This window comes from Labeo rohita, chromosome 13 (assembly GCF_022985175.1).
Source record: "Labeo rohita strain BAU-BD-2019 chromosome 13, IGBB_LRoh.1.0, whole genome shotgun sequence".
NCBI lineage: Eukaryota > Metazoa > Chordata > Actinopteri > Cypriniformes > Cyprinidae > Labeo > Labeo rohita.
The window spans coordinates 29,606,932-29,633,013 of NC_066881.1; the positions used below are offsets into that span (position 1 = coordinate 29,606,932).

The 26,082-nt window shown below is 34.3% G+C and overlaps 1 protein-coding gene across 1 annotated transcript in view; it reads left to right on the forward strand.

Moving 5' to 3' along the window:
* cdh23 (cadherin-related 23) overlaps nt 1–26,082 on the forward strand; it is a 308,861-nt gene that overhangs the window by 78,601 nt on the left and 204,178 nt on the right. The window contains exons 4-6 of the mRNA XM_051125171.1: nt 984–1,126; nt 1,240–1,287; nt 2,609–2,701. Of these exons, the coding sequence (XP_050981128.1) occupies nt 984–1,126; nt 1,240–1,287; nt 2,609–2,701 (284 nt within the window). The remainder of the gene's footprint in view (nt 1–983; nt 1,127–1,239; nt 1,288–2,608; nt 2,702–26,082) is intronic.

The window sequence follows — 26,082 nt, forward strand, 5'->3', positions numbered from 1 at the left end:
TCAAAACTTGCGACATCTGTGGCATTGTGCTGTGTGATAAAACTGCACATTTTAGCGTGGCCTTTTATTGTGGCCAGCCTAATGCACACCTGTGCCATAATCATGCTCTCTAATCAGCATATTGATATGCCACACCTGTGAGGTGAATGGATTATCTCGGCAAAGGAGAAGTGCTCACTACCACAGATTTAGACAGATTTGTGAACAATATTTGAGAGAAATAGGCATTTTGTGTACATAGAAAAAGTCTTAGCTCTTTGAGTTTTTGAGTTCATGAAAAATGGGGGCAAAAACAAAAGTGTTGCATTTATAATTTTGGTCAGTGTATAATAAAAATAAAGTAATATTTTTAAAAGTAATTTATTTAACATAATTATAATTTATTTTAAATACCAGAAAGTATGTTTAAAATTGTTTAGAATAATTTAAAAATACCTTTAAAATATTTTAAATGATTTGAAAGTTGGTAGTGAGTGATCTGGAGATGTTTAGTGTGTTCCCAGTGTACGCCAAATTGTTTTAAAATCTATTTAGATTTTAAACGCTGCATATTCCAGCCTTAATTTTAGCTTTCAAACTCCTGTCAACCATTGTTCCCAAACTCACATCACTGGTTCCGGCAGAAGTCGACGTGCCACTTAAAAACAAAACACAAGTCACAGTGTTTTACACTGCTGCCAACCTGCAAATCGCTTATAGTTTCCTCTGCATGTTAAACTGGGATATTTTTAAAGTATCAGAAAAATTACACACTTCACCTTTAACTGTGATTCATTGCTTGTGGCCTCCTTTGCTTTTAGATATATTTACACCTAAGCTGGGCTGTTTAGTTTACTTTATATGTTTAAATGTGTTTAATATTAACCAGCATTCCTTAATGAGGTCAGGTCCACCTGTAATGTTTGTATCCAGTTGTGTAACTTTATCTTAAATTATATTACCCAATTGGCAAGTATCATTAATTTTTGTGTGTGTGTATTCAGGTACGTCCATTACCCAGCTGCAGGCGATTGATCCGGACGGTGAGCCATTGATTTACGGTGTGGTCGGAGAAGAGGCCATGCGGTACTTTGCTGTGCAGGGGACGACCGGTGTGGTGTGGCTGAGACAGCCGCTCGACAGGGAGGTGCGGAAAACCATGAGCAAATGCTGAAAGAATTGAATGACTGTCCAGCTGGAGCTGACGCTAGTGATTTAATGCTGCTGTTTGTTTGTCTGTTTGTGTTTTTGTGTCTTCAGACCAAGTCAGAGATGCAGGTGGAGTTCTCAGTCAGTGACAGTCAAGGGGTGAGTTAGAGATCATCGATCTATCTGTTTTTTCCATCAATCTGTCTCTAACATCTAAGCAACCTTTGTTTTTTAACTTTCCACTACCGTTCAAAAGTTTAAGGTCTGTTTGATTATTATTATTATTTTTTTTAATATAGAAATTAATTCTTTTATTCAGCAAGGATGCATTAAAAATAAAATAAAATAAAATAAAAATCTTGAGCAGCAAATCAGCATATTAGAATAATTTCTGAAGGTGACAATGAATCCACGAAAGTTTCGCAAAAAAATATTAAGTAGCACAACTGTTTTCAACATTTTAAACAAATTTAAATAATAATAATAATAATAATAATAATAAATAAATTTTGCTCTTTTGCACTATCCTTAAAATAAAATAAAATAAAATAAAATAAAATAAAATAAAATAAAATAAAATAAAATAAAATAAAATAAAATAAAATAAAATAAAATAAAATAAAATAATGTCTAATGCATTTCGGTTTCCACAAAACTATTATGAATTTCTTGAGCAGCAAATGAGCATATTAGAATGATTTCTGAAGGATCACGTGGTACTGAATCCACAAAAGTTTCCCCAGAAATATTAAGAAGCACAACTGTTTTCAACATTGATAATAATTAAAATAATAATAATAAATGATAAAATAAAATAAAATAAAATAAAAATGTATCACGGTTTCCACAAAACTATTATGAATTTCTTAGTAATCAGCAAATCAGCATATCAGCATATTAGAATGCTTTCTGAAAGATCATGTGACACTGAATCCACGAAAGTTTTCAACACTGATAACAACAACAACAACAACAACAACAACAATAATAATAATAATAATAATAATACATCAATTCTGCTCTTTTGAACATTCCTAAAAATAAAATAATATATCACGGTTTCTGAAAAACTATTATGAATTTCTTGAGCAGCATATCAGCATATTAGAATGATTTCTGAAGGATCATGTGACACTGAAGCCTGGTTAAAGACTAGCTATTCAGCTTTCTGTTACAGGAATAAATTTTATAATATTTTCAAGTAGAAGTAGTAGTCAAGTATTTTTTTTTTAAATGTAATAATAATTCACAATATTACTGTTTTTACTGTATTTTTGATTACATAAATGCAACCTTGGTGGACACAGGAGATTTTTCAGACTTTCTGATTTCAACTTAGTTTAGAACTTAATTTGAAACCATTAAAAATTGTCGTGATGAACTTATATTGTTTTTTTTTAATTACTATAGACTAACTTAGTAGAATGTTAGTTGTTATTTGATTTAATTTGATGTATTATTTAATTTAATTGTTTTTTAGGTTGTGAAGGATACAGTGAACATTCAAATTGGCGACGTAAATGACAATGCACCATCGTTTCTGAACCAGCCCTATGCCGTTCAAATACCAGAGGTAATGTACAACATTTCACTCAAAATCAACTTGCAATGGCATTTACATCCCATTTTGCTTCTATAATGTGATATATCTTCTGATATTCTTTTTGATATGGAAATATGTTCGTAAGACATTTTATTTTGTTATTACATGTTACATATACATGTTATTTTGCATCTAGTTTTTAATTAATTAATTTATTTTAAATATTTATATTAATTATATATATTTATATGTATTTTAAAACATTTGATATATTTTACAATAAATGTTTTTTTGTTGTTTTATTTAATTTATTTTTGATAAAAGGTTACGAAGTATTTTTTTTCATGATGTCTTATAATAAGACATATTCAAAGTTTGATTTCCAAATATGTTTGGAATGCGGAGAGAATGTTTTTGAATTCTCTTTATTTCTATATTTCTCTTTCTTTTCGTTATATTCATCACCCCTGACTGAGATCAACAAACTCCCCCTTTCTCTCACTCTCTTCTGTTTATCAGCACTCTTCCAACTTCAACTTATCCCCCTCTCCTTTTCCCATCATCCCTCTGGCCCGTCCCCTTCTAATCCTTGACATGAGGTAATTTGGTAGAGTAAAGTAGACATCTCTCTCTCTCTCTGCAGCACACACACACCTCAGCTGACGTTTATATTGTGTGTCTATATACATCCCACACTCCTCCCTACAGCAAATCTTCAAAGCCACAGTTCTTTTTTTTCTCTTTTCAATCTGTCATTCCGAGTAAATAAAAGTAGGGTGAGAGTGAGCGAGTGTGAGCGAGAGAGCTGTATTTAGCTGATGTTGTTTACTGAGGCTTGATGATTAAGCTGTCTGCAGTTAGGAGGACAGAGGAGGACCGGCATGTTTGGCCACTTACCCATAATTCTTGCTCTTCATCAGACCTGTGGAAAACTCAAAGAGATTTGGATTGTTCAGTATAGTGTCTTTCTAACTGTCTTGTACCTTTTAGGATCACTGAATCACCTTGTAAGTTGCAGCTTGTGTAATTTCTTTTGAAACATGTCCATATTTCACCACAAAGTCAAAAGAATTTAAACTATTTTTTAGAAAAATGAATATGAAGTGTATTTTAGGTTCATATAGAGCGTTTGACTTTATTACAATTATATATGTTTTTCATTTCTGCGGTGAATTTAATTTATTTGTAATTCTCATTATTCCAAAGTGTCTCATTATTACTCATGATTTTACAATGCATTTAATTGTCAAAAGTATTCAAAAGTATTTGAACAGTAAGATTTTAAATGTTTTTTAAAGAAGTCTCTTGTTCTCACCAAGCCTGCATTTATTTGATACAAAATACAACAAAAACAGTAATTTTGTGAAATATTTTTACTGTTTAAAAATAACTGTTTTCTATTTGAATATATTTTAAAATATAATTTATTCCTGGGATCAAAGCTAAATTTTCAGCATCATTACTTCAGTCTTCATTGTCACATGATCGTTCAGAAATCATTCTGATATGCTGATTTGCTTTTCAAGAAGCATTTATTATTAGTAGTAGTAATAGTAGTAGTATCAATATTTAAAACAGTTGAGTACTTTTTTTTTTAGGATTCTTTGATGAATAGAAAGATCCAAAGACCACCATTTATCTGAAATTAAAAGCTTTTGTAACATTATACACTATACCAGTCAAAAGCTTGGAGTCAGTATAATGTTTTAAATAGAAATTATAGAAATTAATACTTTTATTTAGCAAGAAACCTTGAAAAAGAAACCTGAAAAAATTCTACTCAGCTGCTTTCAACATAATAATAATAAATGTTTTTAAGCAGCAAATTAGAATATTAGAATCATTTTCTGAAGAATCATTTGACTGGAGTAATGATGCTAAAAATTCAGCTTTGAAATCACAGGAATAAATTACATTTTTAATATATTCAAATAGAAAGCAGTTATTTTAAATAATACAAATATTTCAAAATTTTACTGTTTGTGCTGTGCTTTGGATCAGATAAATGCAGACTTGGTGAGCAGAAGAGACTTCTTTAAAGTGTACATGGTGATTTTCATTAGTGTATTACATAAAAATTAACAGCTTTATTTAATCAGCATAAATAAAAACCATGCAACTCATTTTACCATAATTATTACGGTCCAACAGAGATACAGAATATCCAAATAATGCAACCCCTGGATCAGATCTAAACAGACATCCATACATGTCAGAAAAACATTTACATAAAGTTTAGGACATGTCCACAAAAGATGAGAGCCCAAAAAAGATGGGTCATAGAGCCCTCCGTGCAGCTTCATCCCAACCACCTCTTCCTAAGTCTCTCTGTTTCTGCATTTTGATGGCCTCATTACCTCCGCTGACCTCTCTTGGTCTGTGAAAACACGCTGTGGCATCACTCCATCAATCTGTCACTCAAACGGTACTCCACCAATCAGGGATGATCCTGACATCACTGCTCAGAGTGAGAGACTGAGGAATAGTAAAATGGTAGTAATTTTATTTTTCAAAATACAAAAACAGCTTTCATTTCCATACTTTTAAAGGGATAGTTATATCCCAAAAATGAAAATTCTGTCATTAATTACTCCCTCTCATGTAATTTCCAAGACCTTCATTCATCTTCGGAACACAAATTAAGATATTTTTGATGAAATCCGAGAGCTTTCTGACCCTGCATAGACAGCAACACAACTACCATGTTCAAGGCCCAGAAAGGTAGTAAGGACATCATTAAAATAGTCCATGTGCACTTAATTTGTGTTCTGAAGATGAGCAAAGGTATCACGGGTTTGGAACAACAGGAGGGTGAGTAATTATTGACAGAATTTTCATTTTTGGTTGAACTATCCCTTTAAGATGCTTTAAGCAATTGTTTTGTCTCTCTTTTTCTGAGACAATCAGAAAACAAGCAAAAAGTGTATGATATTGCCTGTTTAAAGTTGCTTTAAGAAGGAATCTTTTAAGAACATCAGTGAAATGAAAATGTTTATACTAGTACAATGTTTATAGAATGATTTGTCAGTAGGTTGAGTATCATAGCAGGCTCACAGAAAGAACTGTGTGTGTGTGTGAATGGGCTTGTAATTGGCAGTGTAATTTGTTGGGCAGTAACTGTGGGAGGTTTCTTATGGAAGAGAAGCAGGTGAACAGCATTGCATCTGACAGTTATAAAGCTGCTTAAATTTACAGCCCTGTGTGTGTGTGTGTGTGTATGTAAGCATGCCGTTGTGTGTGTCAGTGTTTACTGCACTGTTATTCTGCGATGGCACTGCACAGCTGCCGAATCTACAGCGCTATGGCAAGAGAATTATATTGTCTGAGAGTCTGATTTGAATATGATGAGGAAATATGCTAGTTGTATGTTATTGAGAACTGAACTGAGAATGCCTCGCAATCTTATTCAGTCTGTTGAATACACTACTACTGATTCTTTTAAAGGAAATTAACACATTTATTCAGCAAAGGTGCATTAAATTGAACTGTTCATCAAAGAATCCTGAAAAAGGTACTATGTTTCCAAAAAATATGAAGCAGCACAGCTGTTTTTAACTTTGATAAGAAATGTTTCTTAAAGAGCAAATCAGCATATAGAATGATTTCTGAAGGATCATGTGACACTGATGACTGGAGTAATGATGCTGGAAATTCAGCTTTGCATCACAAGAATGAATTACATTTTAAAATATATGAAATTAAAAAAAAATTATATTAAATTTAAATAATTTCATAATATTACTATGCTGACTGTATTTTTGATCAGATAAATGCAGCCTTGGTGAGCATAAGAGATTTCTTTCAAAAACACTAAAAAGGATGGACTATAATATATAAACAGTAGATGAGCTTTAATGTCAATATTTATTCTATAAAGTTTTTAAGTTGGACATTTTGTGGTGCTGCATGGCAAAATTAAAATGTTTTGGTGGCTGTGTTAAATGTTTTTATTTTCTTTATTTTATTTTATTTTATTTTATAAATGTAATGTATTCCTTTTATCAAAGCTAAATTTTCAGCATCATTACCCCGGTCTTACTTTTTTTTATGAATAGAAAGATCCAAAGACCAACCTTTATCTGAAATAAAAAGCTTATATAACATTATTCACTATACCATTCAAAAGCTTAGAGTCAGTATCATTTTTTTTGTAGAAATTATAGAAATTAATACTTTTATTTAGCAAGGATGCTTTAAATTGTTCAAAAGTGATGATAAAGACATTTATAATGTTACAGAAGATTTCTGTTTCAGACAAATGCTGTTCTTCTGAACTTTGTTCATCAAAGAAACCTGAAAAAAATTCTGCTGAGCTGTATTCAACATAATAATAATAATAATAATAATAATAATAATAATAATAATAAATGTTTTTTGAGCAGCAAATCAGAATATTAGAATAATTTTTGAAGGATCATGTGACTGGAGTAATGATGCTAAAAATCCAGCTTTGAAATTACAAGAATAAATTACATTTTGAAATATATTCAAATAGAAATTCAAGTATTTTAAAAAGTAAAAATATTTCAAAATTGTACTGTTTTTGTTGTACTTTGAATCAAATAAATGTAGGCTCGGTTGTGACTTTTTTTTTTTTTTTTTTTTTTTTAAATGTATTTTATTTTATTTAATTTTGTATATATATACTTTTTTTTTTTTTTTTTTACATTTGTGTTAGACTACAAAATTCAGAATATTTTACCAACCCAGAACCGCAAGGGTGATTGTATATGCTGAAAAGTGACCTGACCCTGTACGACATCAATCATAAGTGTAGTGTAATATGAGAAATGATGAATAACATTCATTAATAGGCCGCTATGTGTTATAGACTGAACACATCACACCCTGCATGTCAAAGTGAGCAGGTGCCTGAGAGTTTATCATCACCAAAAAAGCCGCACTACATGTGTGTCTTCATTGAAAATTCATTCACATTTACTGTATGTAAATGCAGGGCATTACACCTTGAAAGAGTGTTTCTCTATGGAAGTGACTGACATTGTTAGGATGGGCTGTGTAAGACCCAGTATATACAGTACATGCAAATAATGAGGTTTTGGTTTTGTTTTGGCTTACATTTCATGCATTTTTATACAAAGTGACATGCAAGGCACTGAAGATATTCACTTTCTGGTAAATCCAAACCTTGCTTTACTGTTTAAGCTACAGGAATGCTAATGAAAGATTTGTATGAACGGGTTAGTTGTCACGAGTGTTTGTTGTGGAATCACTCTAATATTAGATTGACTGCTGGTTTTTGGATTCAGTTCACACAAATGTGAACTTATTGGCACTTGTTCATGTGCAGAAACAGGCAAACAGACTTTGCATTTGCAGTTTGACTTCAGAGAGAGTTGAGATCCTCCTGTGGCGGTGAGCAGCCTGTCGGATGTTTGTTGTGTGGTGCTGATGCAGTAACAAATGGCAACACAAGAATAATAAAATACACAGATGAAGCATCATATTTCGTTGTTGCAAATCATTTGCTGTAAAAAGTATTTACCAGTTTTAACTTAAAAACGTAGGTTTAGCAGCCGCCTTAATTTTGAGTTAAATCAACTTAAAAGTGCAAGTCATTTCAACTCATAAGTTAAATTAACTTAAAAGTACAAGTCATTTAAACTTATTTTATTGTAGTGAGTTGAAATAACTTGAAATTTTAAGTTGATGTAACTTTCAAATTTTAAGGCAGATGCTGAACTTAAGTTTTTAAGTTGAAACTGGTGAAAATTTTTACTGTGTATTGTTACTCTATTTTTTTACATCACAACTTCTAAGCTTGTACCCAGAAGGAATTGAAGACAGCAAATAAAAAAATGAATCTGCAGTTAATCTGTGAATGACTTGTAGTGCACTGTACAATGCAGCTTTAGATTTTGAAAATGCAATGTCAAAGAATCATTTTGGTTCCTTAAAGAACCTCCAACAGTTTGAAGAACATTTTAAAAATCATGGAAAAGTTCCATGGATGTTACAGATTCTTTATAGAACCAAAGATGCCAAAAAGAACCTTTATTTTTTAACAGTGTACACAATTTTTGTGTCAAGAGTGTATAATGCCCACTAATGCTGTCTAGCTAGGCCACTCACTACGGTTTATATCATCGAATGAGATAAATAGGGAATATTTGTGAACAGTATGAAATTGCGATATAACAAGATGTAATCAAAGGATGTTAGTAATGATAGAGGCCAGTGTCGGGTGTCATACAGTGGCAAGCGTAATGACTGTTTTGGGAGGCGGCGTATGGTATTAATAAATATTTTGAAGGGTGAGCTCAGCCCTGTCAGAACAAAAAATATGATATTTCCAAACTGACTATTTTCACTCCCAAACCTGCCAAACATCCGGAAGACAAAGAGCGAATGTGCCGGCTTTCAATTTACGTTCAAAGAAAAATGGAGCTGCAGGAAATGGAGATTTGTGGTGGACAGTGATGATATGGCCTTATGATCTGTTTGAAAACTGCCTGCCAAATGTAAAGCAGTGGATGTTTAGGGAAGGGAATTGCTCTCCCCAGCCAGTCATTACGGAATTCACTGCTGGAGCGGTAAACTGGAGGCTTTATTCCCGTCACTCTCACTGAAATCTATTACGAACACAAACACACACACACATGGAGGAGAGAGCGCTTTCCCTGCATCTCTGTAAGTGAATAAGAGAGAGGGGAAGGGAGACAGGAATTCATGCACTCAGCTATTTAGCATTTGTGTTTAAACAATAGATCAGGTTTGGCAACCCTGGGGCAATAATTGGCATTCAAGAGAGGTCAATATTATTTTTTTTATTTTAATTCTTTCTTTATTCTAAAAATGTCAGATTTCCTTATATCTGGATGTCAGATTTCCTTTTGAAATGATACACTATTATTCCAAGGTTTGAGGTTGTTAATATTGTTTACTGTTCTTGAGTCTCATGTGCTCCCCAAGGCTGTATTTATTTATTGAAAAATGCAGAAAAAAATGTAATAATGTGAAATGTTATTAGAATTTAAAAGAACTGTTTTCTGTTTGAATATACACTACCAGTAAAAAGTTTTTGAACAGTAACATTTTTAATATTTTTAAAGAACTCTTTTCTGCTCACCAAGCCTGCATTTATTTGATCCACAGCAAAAGCAGTAATACTTTAAAATATTTTTACTATTTAAAATACCTGCTTTCTATTTGAATATATTTTAAAATGTAATTTATTCCTGTGATCAAAGCTAAATTTTCAGCATCATTACTCCAGTCTTCAGTGTCATATGATCTTTCAGAAATCATTCTAATAAGCTGATTTGCAGTTCAAGACACATTTATTATTGTTATTATCAATATTTAAACAGTTGAGTATTTTTTTCAGGATTATTTGATTAATAGAAAGATCCAAAGATCAGCATTTATCTGAAATAAAAAGCTTTTGTAACATTACACACTATACCATTCAAAAGCCTGGAGTCAGTATAATTTTTTTTTCTTTTAGGGAAATAAATAATAGAAATTAAAACTTTTATTTAAATTAATCAAAAGTGATGATAAAGACATTTATAATGTTACAAAACATTTCTATTTCAGATAAATGCTGTTCTTCTGAATGTTCTATTCATCAAAGGAACTTGAAAAAAAATTCTGCTCAGCTGTTTTTAACATAATAATAGTAATAAATGTTTTTTGAGCAGCGAATCAGAATATTAGAATGATCATGTGACTGGAGTAATGATGCTAAAAATTCAGCTTTGATTAAAATATATTAAAATATTTTAAGATATATTTAAATTAAAAAAACAGTTCTTTTAAATAGTAAAAATATTTCAAAATTTTACTGTTTTTGCTGTACTTTGGATCAAATAAATGCAGACTTGGTGAGCAAAAGAGACTTATTTAAGAAAAAGATTTTACAAATCTTCAGTGTCACATGATCCTTAAAAAAATCATTTTAATATGCTGATTTGCTGTTAAAAAAACATTTATTATTTTACGTTTTTTAAACTGTTTTTGCTGCTTAAAATGCACACGTGAAATGTAGATTAGTGCAGAATTATACTATAATCACAGGCTGCTCATTTATGTGGGAAGCGATGTGCTTTCAAGAGCCTGATCCATTGTGCAGGAAAAGACTTAAAAGTGAAATTTCAAAAATAGTAATGTTTAATATTTTAGAAGTATTCAAGCTGGTTTAAACAGATACGTTACTGTACAAAAGTTTGGGGTCGGGATGATTCTTTGAGGTTTTTGAAAGAAGTCTCTGATGTTCACCAAGACTGTTTAATTGATTACATATGCAGGAAAAACAGAAATATTGTGAAATATTTCCAAATTTTAAAAGAACTGATTTCTACATCAACATATGTTAAAATGTAATTTATTCCTGTTATGCAAAGCTGAATTTTCAGCATCATTACTCCAGTCTTCAGTGTCACATGATCCTTCAGAAATCATTTTAATATGCTGATTTGATACTCATGAAACATTACAAATCTTACTGTTCAAAAACTTTTGACTGGTAGTGTCTTCAGTCTTCAGTGTCTTCAGTGTCACATGATCCTTCAAAAATCATTTTAATATGCTGATTTGCTGTTAAAAAAACATTTATTATTTTACGTTTTTAAAACTGTTTTTGCTGCTTAAAATGATAGTATAACCAAAAATTGTCAACATTTACTAAACCTCAGGTTGTTCCAATTCTCTATGAATTTCTTTTTTCCTCTAAACAGAAAAGAAGGTATTTTAAAGAATGTGTGTCGCTAGACAGTTGATGGTCTCTTTTGACTTCAATAGTATTTTTAAGTCAGTGGGGACCATTGACCCCTTTTGAATATGTAATGGGTAGTGGAAGTCAAATTGAACAACAAACATGTCAAAACCAATGCAAGTGATGCAGTAATTAGTGAAAACGGTTAACAGTGTCACATCACCAGTGGCCTCTTTGGTCTTTGTTGCCTCAAACCGCTAACTGTCATTGAATATTAATATTTTTTGGTTGCTTTGTCACTGCAGATTGCTGTATGTGACCGTATATTCAAAATTATCTCAGAAGGCAGCATAATTAAGTTGTCGGAACACATCTATGATGTCTAAAATGCAACCAACATCGAGAACAGAGCAGAACAGGAATTTTGTGTGTTTTCCAGCTTGTTTGTAAGTGTTTTAAAGGTATCTGTGTGGTTTGTGTGTTTATGCTGTTGTATGTGTGCCTCTGTCTATGTTTGCGTGTCCGTGTGTGTGTTGATGGTTATTTAGTGAGATATCACAGATGCAGACTCATCTCGCTGCAGTTTAGCACACATCATTTACACTTCAGTGGCTAATACTAACAACGCCTGTGTCCTGTCCGTCAAACTCTCTCTCCCTCTCTGTATGTCCTGTATCTGCTTGAGCATGAAGAGCACCTTTGATTTGTATGTGGAGTTTTTGGAGTCTAATCTCACCTGTCATACCAGAGAGAGAGAGATTGAAAGAGCCTTCCATGGCTGTACTGCTTAAATCAAGCAAACCACAGAATCACACATTTACATTCATTCCTGTAGCACACGTGAAATGTAGATTAGTGCAGAATTATACTATAATCACAGGCTGCTCATTTATGTGGGAAGCGATGTGCTTTCAAGAGCCTGATCCATTGTGCAGGAAAAGACTTAAAAGTGAAATTCCAAAAATAGTAATGTTTAATATTTTAGAAGTATTCAAGCTGGTTTAAACAGATACGTTACTGTACAAAAGTTTGGGGTCGGGATGATTCTTTGAGGTTTTTGAAAGAAGTCTCTGATGTTCATCAAGGCTGTTTAATTAATCAAATATGCAGGAAAAACAGAAATATTGTGAAATATTTCTATATTTTAAAAGAATTGATTTCTATGTCAACATATGTTAAAATGTAATTTATTCCTGTGATGCAAAGCTGAATTTTCAGCATCATTACTCCAGTCTACAGTGTCATATGATCCTTCAGAAATCATTTTAATATGCTGATTTGATACTCATGAAACATTTCTTATTATTATCAGTGTTGAAAACAATTGTGATGCTTAATAGTCTTGTGGAAAATGATAAATGTATTATTATTATTATTATTTGTAACAACATAAGAGCCTTTACTGTTTACTTTTGAATAATATAATGCATCCTTGCTGAATTTAAAAAAAAAGCAACGGCAAATAGCAATTAGATGCTATTTAAACTAAATGAAAATAGCATATTTTCATAGTGATGCTATTTACACTAAGTGCAAATAGCAATATATTCTATTTACACTATGTAAAAATAGCAGTATTTTGTTTTCAATAATATTAGTTAGATTATATTTATACTACTCAAGTTGTAGATATTTGCACCTCAGTATTTTAGTACATTATAAAACACTATGCAATACTGTATTGAGTGTAAATGATCTTTTTTATTACCATTACTGATGTTGAGGTTTAGTTGAGAGTAATGCTCAGGAATTATACAGCTTTTGCACAAAATATAATTTGACGTTTTTATCAATTCATTATTCTCTCACTCCCTGTAAAATCAATATGCTTTTACTCACAGAAGGCAAACTTAATTTTTAGATGCTCTTTTATTTCTGGTATTGATTGTAGATTGTAAAATTTATTTTTTGAGTATGATTTATGTTGACAGCTTGGTGTGAGGACCCTATTGGAATTGCTCAGTTCTTTTTCTTCTCCAAAATGAATTGCATTTTTGAGGGCCTAAACATGCTCGAAAACTCATGAAACTTTACACACACACACCAAAAGTGGTAAAAATTTACATCTGATATGGGTTTCAGAAGTGGGTGTGGGAAAATGGCTCAATAGTGCCACCTATAAAATTTCAACGACCTGCCCCTCGAACTATGTTTTACATACATGTACGAAAATCTGTAGACACATGTAACACACCAATACCTACAAAAAACAGGAAGTCTGTTATTTTGAATTTCCTTGCCAAGTTTTGTGCCTTTTTTGCCATTTTCAGGAATTGTTTAAACAAACTTCTCCTAGAGATTTGAACAGACCGACACCAGATTTGGTTGGTGTAATCTAAAGCCTTATGTGACGTTAAATTGGGAAGATCTTGAGTTTTCGTTGAAGGGCGTGTCCTTGGCAGCCTGACAAACTTCGATGTTTCGCCATGAAACAGGAAGTTGTTATAATTCAGGCATACAATGACTGATCTGCACCACATTTGATAAGAGACCTGTCCTGAACACGTGTCCATGCCCATATTCAGTTATAGTCTTATCGCCACCTGCTGGCAACAGGAAGTGGCATGTTTTATGCTGTAACGAACTCCTCCTAGAAATTTAATGACATCAACATTATATTTGGTCAGTCTACTCTAAAGGCCTTTACGATGTTAAATTGAGAATATCTTGAGTTTTTGTTAAAGGGTGTGTATGTGGCGGCCTGACAAAGTTCGATGTTTCACCATGGAAGAGGATGTTGTTGTAACTCAGCCATACAATGTCCGATCTGCCCCAAACTTCACATCTTCAATAAGAGTCCTGGCCTGTGCACATCTAAAGGCTAATATCCTGTTATAATCATAGCACCACCTGCTGGCAACAGGAAATGCCTTGTTTTACACCAAGGGCACCCAACCAAAATTCCTCCTATATTTACCACTTTAAATGCATAATGCTCACCGTTAGTTGTTTTCCTAACGCCTCTGGGTGCCGGTAAGCCGGAGGGCCCTTTCAACGCTGCTTGCAGCTTTAATTTGTGATTGTTATATGCGTTAGTGGATATTAGTTTGTAAGTTCTTACATTTTCTAGTTTAATCACTCAGAAATTAAGATTCTGTCATCATTTATATATCCTCATGTCATTCAAAATTTGCATGCTTTTCTTTCTTGCAAGGAGCACAAAAAGACACAATTTCAACTAGTGACCAAGTGCTGTCAAACTTTGAGAAAGGACAAAAAGCATGATAAAAGTCATGAAGAACAAGATATCAGTTCATTAAGCATGTTTATTTATCCAACCTGCGTCAGGTTGGATAAATAAACAATTTATCTGCTTCATTCTTCCTCTCTGTGTCTGTATTTCAGTCTTTCTCTTTCTCTTTTTCCTCATATTCCCTGTACAACCTCTTTGATGTATAATTGAGTCCTGCACCCATCCCTCTTTTCCTTTTTCACTCTGTCTTTCCTCACTTTCCCTGGAGATGGAGGGAAAGAGATAGCGGGACTGTGGCGCTCACACGACTTACACCGATACTCAGTGTGAGACAGTATGGACTACATCTATATAAATATGTGAGGAGTTTTCATGAGTAGAATAAATATTCGTGGATTGTCATTTAAGCCTGTAAACCTGTCTGTCTGTCTGTCTGTCTGTCTATCTATCTATCTGTCTATCTGCCTGTCTATCTGTCTATCTGTCTATCTATCTATCTATCTGGTGTAAATCAAATGGAAAAGGTGATTTGGGAAAAACAGCCTAGCTTTATTCTCATTCCCAGTCCTAAGACTCCATCATCACTTCTCATACTAGCTCTCTCTTTCTCTCTCGCTTCACCTCTTTTATCGCTCTCTCATGCCTTGCATTGTCTTTATAAATGAGGGAAGGTTGCATTTAGTTTAGCTTGAATATTAAATAAGTCTTTGTTTGCTTTTGTTTCACTCATAAATCTTGTATGTTAAATATTCACAGAGTGCCTCTATCTGCTGCAAAGCTACATGGAGTGATTGCAAACGGCCGCTCTGTGCCACACACACAAACACACACACATACGCACCTGTCCTCAGCTCTATATAATCATAATGTTAGATAATATGAGAGCATTAGTATCTATCTGTTCTCACCGCAGCTATAATCAACTGTTTGATGTGTCAAACTGGGTGTGCGTGTCAGTGTATTTGTGTGCATGAGCTTGCATATAGATGCTTGGGTGTGCATTTGAAGTGGGAATATCGATGTGTGTGAGTCTGTGTGTTTGACAAGTGTGTTTATAGCATTTGATGTACCAGACCGTGTGATCATGGTGTATCCCTCTTGCACTTGATTATTTGTGGTGATCATTTCTCATACCCCGTTTCATCTTTATATCAATCAATTTCTCATATTACACTGTTTTTATCCCCTCTTCTCTTTTTATTGCACTTTAGGTTGCTCTTTTATAGCTTCAGCATCCAGTTTTCAGTATCAACTAGGGATGTAACAATATCAAAATGTCAAAATACGATAATATCTTGATGTTAAGTCTACAATACAATATTTATTGCGATATTAAAACAAAAAAAGACAAATGAAGACTTGGGAAAAAAATAAAAATCTTGTACATTTTAAAGTTATATTATTCTATCTAATGCACTTTGAGAGTTTAAAATAAAGAGCTCCAACCCATGTTCTTAACTAGTATATTTTTATTTTATGCCAAAAATCTTTAGGATATTAAGTAAAGATCATATTCCATGAAGACATTTTGTAAATTTCCTACTATAAATATATCAAAACTTAATTTTTGGTTAGTAATATGCATTGCTAAGAACTTATTTTTGGACAAGTTTAAAGGCGATTTTCTCAGTATTATTTTATTTTATTTTATTTTTTTGCACCCTCCGATTCCAGACTTTCATAGTTGTATCTTGGCAAATATTGTCCTATCCTAACAAATACGTACATCAATGGAAAGCTTATTCAGCTTTCAGATGAGGTATAAATCTCAGTTAAAAAAAATGGACACTTATGACTGGTTTTGTGGTCCAGGTTCACATATTGTAAAACAACTGCGTTATAAGATAAATGAAAATTAATATTTCATAGGTATATTATTTTGCTTCACAATACAGTGAAAAATTGCAATACTGCTTTCCCAATTTCTGCACTTGAAAATTATATTTTGAATTTGGACTGCAAAAAAAAGTTACCCAATAAACTGCTAGCTGTCAACAATTCATACTGCACTTTTAAGCTTTAATTTTGACGGAAATGAAAGTAGAGCTGTTATATTGAAGGAAAACTCCAGCTTTAGTGAAAACAGGCTTACAAAAACGTGTCTCACTACAAATCTAGTGAAATGCTGTAATCATCTGCCATGAAAATAAAGCATAACTGGTGGCTGTTGTGTTTCCAAATGTGTTCACTGCATTTACTGTGAACTGAGCCGTTCTGAGGCTCTGCCTGAACGTGCAGCAAAAACAGACTTGATGTAGCGATTAAGCCATATTGTGCTTACGTTTAAATGTATTTTAAAAACTACACTTTTTGCCCAGAAGATCTATTGTTTCATATTTCATGTGACCATGATGATATTAAGACCATGATATTGGTACATCCCTAGTATCAACTCTAGATGTTCCTCAAAAATAAAATTTAAAGGGGTCATCGGATGCTCATTTTCCACAAGTTAGTATGATTATTTAGGGTCTTCATGAAATGTCTGCAAAATACTTTGCTTAAAATTCCTCAATGGTTGTGTAAAACAACACCCTTTTTACCCTCAAAAACAGCTCCATTCACAACGACACGTTTCAGTGCATGTCTCTTTAAATGATAATGAGCTACTGCTCACTCCACCCCTTTCTTCTGTTTTTTTGTGTATCTGATGGTGCATTACCACCAAAAACAAAACGAATCCACTTTGTCCTCAGTGGCTCTGATGTTGTGGGATCCAATTACAAAACACCTGAATTGCTTACGAGACGTTGTTGTCGCTACAGCTGCTCGAGCGAGAAATTGGCCGAGGGTGGGAATATGCTAATACAGGAAAGTTTGTCAGTGGTCGTGGGCGGGGCTTGAGCAGTATGACATCATACTTTTCAGAAAGTCAAAACGGCTTAATAATTGAGACTGTTTAGGTTAATTGGAGAAGTGCTAAGACAAATTTACATGTAATTTTTGATTTTGGCCAGACTTGAGCACAGTCTGAGATACTGCCATTTTTTCACTTTCAGTTTGCACTCCATTTGATCTCATTGCTGTTTCCTTATAAGCTTTTTGCTCAAACTTTCTCTCTAGAGGTGCAAGTGAATGTGCTTTTTGTTTGGATAAATATACATTTTTCATCCCTGATTGAAAATGACATATTGAAAGCTTTAGTCTGCGGTCAAATCGTAAATACGAGGTCACAAAAACATGGAAAACTTCACTGCGCTGATAACTTTGCAACAGCGTGGAGTAAACATTACGATGCTACCATTTTTTTTTATTGTTCACAGCAATAAAATCCAAAGTGGTTTATTATCAAGGGTAAAAGCAGCAGTGAAAAGTGAAGACTGGCCCTATAATTAGCGATTTTCTCCATGGCCACACTGGGTCTCCACCACAGTGAGTTTAATCAGCCGCTGATAATACGGCTCCTCTGACAGGATCCTCGTCTAATAGACAGGAAACAGACGTCACCCCAAAGAGCAGCCGTAACAGATAAACACTCCTCTTCCTCTGCTGTCCCCTGCTGATGTGAGTGTTTGAAAGGACTGTTTTATAATGCAGTAAACAAATGTTTTCTCACACACACAGCAGTCTCTCACCAACCGTGCATGTACACGCTGATCAAATTAGCGATTACAGAATCAAATAAACATGCGTGCACAGTTTACACAGACGCATTGATAATTGCAGTGTTTTATTTTGGACAAATGCAACAGTATCAAAGAAATGAATGAGGCTGGAATGCAGCGTTTTTTTGTGCAATGCACCTTTTGTATGATAATCAGCTCTCTGGCCATTTGCATTTAATTCTATTAAAAACACAATTCACCTGAACGAAATGGATAGAGGCTGAGAAATGAGACAGAGAGATATAAGACACACCGAATGGGGAAACGGTGTTTATGTGGTAATTTTGTTTTTCTGATGGTTGATGCTTTCAAAGCTGTTTTAAAGGATTGTTTCGGCCCAAAATAATCATTATTTATTTATTCTTTCTTCCAAACCCATATTATTTCTTTTGGAATTATTTTGCATGCTTTTTCATTAATTTTCGGTCTATTTGGCATGTTTTTCATATTCTTTTTTCAACACAATGGAAAAAAAAACACAGCTCCAAAAACAATGCACCAGGTTTGATATCAATGATGCCATGTAATTAAAATTTGAATATGCTGAAATATAAATAAGATTTGGAAGCAATTTTCAGCTGAATGGTAGCTGAAATGTAACAGTGCTGGTTTTCATTGTATGGAAAAGAGCTGTGACATACTGCTAAAAATTCTGCTTTTTTCTTGGAAGAAAGAAACTCAAGGGTGAGTAAATCATGACAAAATTTTCATTATCATCCCTCCCGTCTTTTCCGTAGCATTTCTGCGGTGTGTTCGTCCCACGTGTGCGTCTGACCCTGGCTCGCTCCCGCTGAGACACAAAAAATAGGATGAATGAGAGAATGAAAGAGTTTGAATGATTGAGGCACAGGAATGGGAGATGGAGGGTTTTTCTTTGTGGCGTCCTTGTGCTCTCGCCATGAGGTACCCAAATACCATCAGTTTTTCTCTTTGTGCATTTTGTTCTCTCCCTCACTCTTTCTTTTTTTTTTCTCTCTCCATGTCTCTCGGCCTTCCAGGCTCTTTCTTGATTATCTTTCTTCTTAAATACACAGCACAAACCTTTGGCGACCAGTCAGCCGTGAGCTGTGTGTGTGTAGAGTGTGAGTCGATTAGATAGTGTATATTTCTTCACACACACCTCTACAGATTGAGATATAATCCATTTACATGGGTTGCTCTTTAAGCTGGCATATGCCAGTGCATCTGTGCATGTTACAAGCTCAGTGTTCATATGCACAAAAAATATGCACACAGACTTTGGTTGTCAGTGTACAAGGTCAAAAGTGTAAGATCATTTTGAATGACTGAGTGACTAAAAGCCATCCATTATTTTTACATTGCATAGCTAAACATCAAACTGTATGTGTGTGTATGCATTGGATGTTGGCTATGTGTGCATTATGAGTTAATTATTACATCGGTGACATATCATGAAAATCAGATGTTTTTTTGTTTTTTTTATCAGAGTATCTGAGGTACAAGCTGTAAAGGCACAGTACTATTCTGGAAAAGGGGGTGGGGAGCAGCAGCTCATTTGCATTTAAAGAAACATGCACGAAAATGGCGTGTTTCTGCTTCCACTCAAAATCAGCATTTTCAAAATGATATAATAAATGATCTGTGGGGTATTTTGAGCTGAAACTTCACAGACACATTTTGGGAACACCTGAGCAGTGTTAATTTTTACATCAAATTTTGATTTAGTCTTAAGGTTATTGCACACCGAGTATGCGTTTTTTTGCACACTGAGTCCGATGTCTATAATATATCCGTTGCGAAAAAAATCGCAAAACAATACAAAAGGAAATCTTCAAGCAGTGAGGATGATTTTGTTGTCCATGCTTTCTTTAAAAAGAGAAAAAGAAAGGACATATTGGGTCTATCCAATTATAAGATACAGAGAGGAAGGAGAGAATACTTTTTGTGGGATTATCCCGGGCGATTCAAAGTTTACTTCAAAATGTCAGTAAACTTTGATGCTTTGCTAGTGTTACTGGAGCCACATATTATAAAGCAGACCTTAATTTCTGTGAACTTAGTGTACAAGGACCTTTACAGTGCTTTGTGCTGTGAGACGAAGTGGATGAACTTGGCGTTTGCTTGTACACTGGCTTTGATCTGTCAAAACGCCACTCAAAATGCTTTCTACGGATATGAAAAATGCAAAAAATCGAACCCAATCTGAGCTTTTTTATGACGGACGAAAGTTTCAGGGGCAATGTGTAAACATGATTGACACAACATGAGGTCGTATTTATTCTTTAACGTGCGAAAACGGACGGAAATTTCGGACTCTGTGTGCAGCGACCTTTAGTCATAGTTTTTTGACTAAAATACCATTTAGTTTGTAGTCATATTTTAGTCGTCTGAATTGTTTTAGTTTTAGTCAACTAAATATCATAAGATTTTAGTCGACTAAATCTACAGTAAATAAAAACTAATGGGTTTAGTTACAGTGTAGTGAATTTATTAAGCATTTCTCTAAAATTTCCAAACTCATTATATAGGTTTGATATTAAGGTTTTATCATGATAGACACCGAATTAACTGTGGTGAACATGCCTTTAAATTAAAATGAAATAAAACCACTTCTTATAAAGAACAAGAACATGGTGGTCTTTTCAGTGAAATACCAATGGTTATATGGGCTAATTTTGCATTCTTTATAGCAACTTGTTTACCATATTCTTCAGTCTTTCAAACACATATACGTATTTCTATGATTAAATTTAGATTGATCTTTATTAGGGCTACTAAAGTGATTCAGTCAAGAGCAGTGAGTGATTTTCTTTCTTTTGTTGCTTAAATAGCATCAATGCCACAGACAATAGCAACTAAATTAGGATGCTGTCCCTTTAAAACAGAGCTAATGACACACATCTGATATTCTCCCAACTGTTTTCGTTCAACTAAGTCGATTTACATAATCAACTGTGTTTACGTGAATACTCGTCAAAACGGACAATTCAACATAATTTTGTGTGTATTTCTCCTTTCATGCGACGCGAAAGAGTACTTGTGTACTGTGTGAGAAGCATTGCTTCAGAAAACCGGAGTGAATTGAGTTCTCTTTTGTGTTGTCAAAGTTATGTCTGCTCTTCTCTTACTACCAGATATTGACATTTTAGAACGTTTTATGAGACGTGCAGCAAGTGTATGTTAGCTTAGCTTATGTCCCGCCGGATAGATCAAAAGGCTATGATACCGTTCAAGTGTACGCATCTATCCTCCTAACCACACAGCAGATTTGTTCCGAATGAATCTCTTCCCAAATCGTCCTTCCATAACATTTTTGTCATAGTTTTTGTCATTCAAAACAACTTTGTTTATTATTATCTCATTTTCGTAGATGAAAAAAATGTTGTTGACGAAAATGATGACGAATTTCGTTGACAAAAATATCAATGCAATTAGCACTGGGCCTGAGGATCTTGAAAAAGGTGCCCTTTGAAGCAGTGTCTCCAGCAGTGATAAAAATGCTTGTGTATGATGTGACTAATTGTGGGTGGAGCCGCCAGAAGCCCGCAAAAATTGTAGCATACCGTTGTGTGTGCTTTCAGTACAAGTTTTGATAAGAGAGTTGGAATAAAGGAGGGTGGAGATGTGCAGCCCCTCCCGTTAAGAGCCATTTCCATCAGGTAGAAGAGGAGGAGAGCTGTTCTTCTGCTTCATTACTCATCTTTTACTCTCTCACTTTCTCTTTGTGCTTCGTTCTCGTCATGTTGAGGAAAGTGGATGAGGACAAAACAAAATAAATAAATAAAAAAAAAACAGGAGGAAAATGAAATATGAGAGTACGAACAAGAAAATTGAAAATCAGATCTCGGGCAATTTAGATGCAATGTGAATGAGAATGTGAATACCACTTTAATACTTGTGTTCTGTCTTTTTTCACATACCCTCTGTATACCTATCAAAGACAGGTTTTACTGACATATATATAGCTTAGCTTATGTCGGATATATCGGAGGTTGCACTAGACTTTAATATTCTCCGTCATTTTGATGGACAAGGTTGTAAAAATTCTGTCATAATTTATTATTACCCATCATTATAATATTCATATTTTAATTAGAATAAAACATTTTATTAGTTTTATTTTTGTTCACATTTTTATTTTTAATCATGAACCTACAGCGCAGTGTTTAAAAATAAAATACACAAGGCTAGGTAAAAAAACAAAAAAACAAAAAAAAAAAAAGCAATTTCTTGATTTTAATAGATTCTGATTTTACTGAACCAAAATCAATTCTTAAATCACAATTGATCTTTTGGTCTATGCTGTTTTCAGTTGATGAATAGCAGTACATATTGCGTCTTCCTTCCAAAAAATAGCAATAGGCTTTGTGTTACTGTTGATATAAAACAAAGTCTCAGATTTCAAATTCTGTCCATTGCATTAGGAAATTCAAGCAATAAATATTGTTTTAGCGCTCTTTAATGTGGCACGATAGATCGTTGTAGGTTCTGGTTACTCGTTTGTGCGTAATTAAAAGTATAGAAAAACATTCGTGACAGTTCCATTTTTGTTCTGGATCCAGGGCTCTGCTGCTACATTGGAGCACACTCATCACCAACTGGACATGAGTGGAAATTACAGCTACAATTTTACAATAGATCACCATAAATTTTACAATAAATGACAGACAGCCTTCAGATTTTTCCATCACTGATAAAAAAAAAAATTCTGTCAATGACGGACGATTTTCGGTTAATGCGACCTCTGATATATATATTCAGTGCATATGTATATGCCCCCAGACTCTTTTAGTTTGTGTTTCATTAGGATGTGCAGATGTTGTTGTGCCTGCCTTATCAAATTGAGGAGTTGTTTGAGGTTCTTGTGAAGCTAAGTGATGTTTCTCCAGTCTAACCGCTGATGCAGGAGGGCGAGCTGCTTTGTGTCGTCTGCCGTCGACAATCAATTCCCTTGTTTTGCTGATGTTAAGGAATCGCTGTCCGCACACTGGGCCTCGATTGCTGTTGATGAGCCCTGCAACTGTAGTGTCATCAGTGAACCTTAATGATATGATTGTTCATGTGTTTGCCAACACAGTAATAATAATAATTATTATTATTATTTATTTGTATAGCACTTTTCATACATAAAATGAAACCCAAAGTGCTTCACAAGTATAAAACAAATTAAAATAAAAAACAACATCAGCATGGTGCAAATGATTCAACAAGTATAAACAAAATAAATAAATACAAATACACACTTCACACACTATTATGCCAATAGGCAGCTTTAAAGAGGTATGTTTTAACACACTTTTTAAAGATATGAATACTAATGGACTCTCTCACTTCATTTGGAAGACAATTCCAAATTCTTGGAGCATAGTGATTAAAAGAGGTACCACCAGATTGCTTGAGATTTACTGTGTAATATTCTAAAAGCCCAGCACTAGAAGATTGTAATATTAGTTTAGGATTATATCTTAACAGTCAGTCAGAGATGTAAGAAGGTGCCAAGTTATGCAATGCTTTAAAGTCAATCCTTTGGTGCACTGGTAACCAATGTAATTCAATTAAAACCAGTGTAATCAATTTCATTAATACACTAGCTGCTGCATTTTGTATCAATTGCAGCTTAACTATAGAACCCTTAGGTAACCCAGTATACACAGCATTACAGTAATCTAGTCAAGAGAAGATAAATGCATGAATTAGTTTCTTAGCATCATTAAAGTATAAAAAACGACGAGCCTTGGCCTTGGCCGACGAGCCTTCTCAGATGATAGAAACATGTTTTTGTAACTTGGTTAATATGAGACTTAAAACTCAGATCACAGTCCATAATGACACCCAGGTTCTTTACCTCTTTCTTACATTGTATAGCTAAGAAACCCAATTCAGCTTCAATCCTCTCCCGCTCAGGTTTTTTACCCACAATAAGAATTTCAGTTTTATTTTTGTTCAGTTTTAAAAAAAATCTCATTCATCCATTTTACAATGCTGGACAAACAGTTGGACAATCTTTCTATTACAACAGTGTATTTTGGCTCAGCTTATATATATATGTATATATACAGTGGGTACGGAAAGTATTCAGACCCCCTTAAATTTTTCACTCTTTGTTATATTGCAGCCATTTGCTAAAATCATTTAAGTTCATTTTTTTCCCCATTAATGTACACACAGTACCCCATATTGACAGAAAAACACAGAATTGAATTAAAAAAGAAAAACTGAAATATCACATGGTCCAAAGTATTCAGACCCTTTGCTGTGACACTAATATATTTAACTCAGGTGCTGTCCATTTCTTCTGATCATCCTTGAGATGGTTCTACACCTTCATTTGAGTCCCGCTGTGTTTGATTATACTGATTGTACTTGATTAGGAAAGCCACACACCTGTTTATATAAAACCTTACAGCTCACAGTGCATGTCAGAGCAAATGAGAATCATGAGGTCAAAGGAACTGCCTGAAGAGCTCAGAGACAGAATTGTAGCAAGGCACAGATCTGGCCAAGGTTACAAAAAAATTTCTGCTGCACTTAAGGTTCCTAAGAGCACAGTGGCCTCCATAATCCTTAAATGGAAGACGTTTGGGACGACAAGAACCCTTCCTAGAGCTGGCCGTCCGGCCAAACTGAGCTATTGGGGGAGAAGAGCCTTGGTGAGAGAGGTAAAGAAGAACCCAAAGATCACTGTGGCTAAGCTCCAGAGATGCAGTCGGGAGATAGGAGAAAGTTGTAGAAATTCAACCATCACTGCAGCCCTCCACCAGTTGGGGCTTTATGGCAGAGTGGCCAGACGGAAGCCTCTCCTCAGTGCTAGACACATGAAAGCCCGCATGGAGTTTGCTAAAAAACACCTGAAGGACTCCAAGATGGTGAGAAATAAGATTCTCTGGTCAGATGAGACCAAGATAGAACTTTGTGGCCTTAATTCTAAGCGGTATGTGTGGAGAAAACCAGGCACTGCTCATCACCTGTCCAATACAGTCCCAACAGTGAAGCATGGTGGTGGCAGCATCATGCTGTGGGGGTGTTTTTCAGCTGCAGGGACAGGACGACTGGTTGCAATCGAGAGAAAGATGAATGCGGCCAAGTACAGGGATATCCTGGACGAAAACCTTCTCCAGAGTGCTCAGGACCTCAGACTGGGCCAAAGGTTTACCTTCCAACAAGACAATGACCCTAAGCACACAGCTAAAATAACGAAGGAGTGGCTTCACAACAACTCCGTGACTGTTCTTGAATGGCCCAGCCAAAGCCCTGACTTAAACCCAATTGCGCATCTCTGGAGAGACCTAAAAATGGCTGTCCACCAACGTTTACCATCCAACCTGACAGAACTGGAGAGGATCTGCAAGGAGGAATGGCAGAGGATCCCCAAATCCAGGTGTGAAAAACTTGTTGCATCTTTCCCAAAAAGACTCATGGCTGTATTAGATCAAAAGGGTGCTTCTACTAAATACTGAGCAAAGGGTCTGAATACTTAGGACCATGTGATATTTCAGTTTTTCTTTTTTAATAAATCTGCAAAAATGTCAACAATTCTGTGTTTTTCTGTCAATATGAGGTGCTGTACATTAATGAGGGAAAAAATGAACTTAAATGATTTTAGCAAATGGCTGCAATATAACAAAGAGTGAAAAATTTAAGGGGGTCTGAATACTTTCCGTACCCACTGTATATATATATATATAATTGTATGTCATCAGTATAAAGATGGTAATTCATATTTCTGAATTATGCTCCCCAGAGGAAGCATATATAGTAAAAACAAAACTGGCCCAAGGATGGAACCTTGTGGAACACCATATAATATGTCATGATTCTTTGATGTACAGTCACCTATATTCACTAAAAATGTGAAGCATTACCAGAGAGACCTATACATTTTTCCAGTCTGTTTATTAAAATACAGTGATCGACCATGTCAAATGCTGCGCTTAGATCCAGAAGGAATAATACTGATGCATTACCTTTGTCTGTT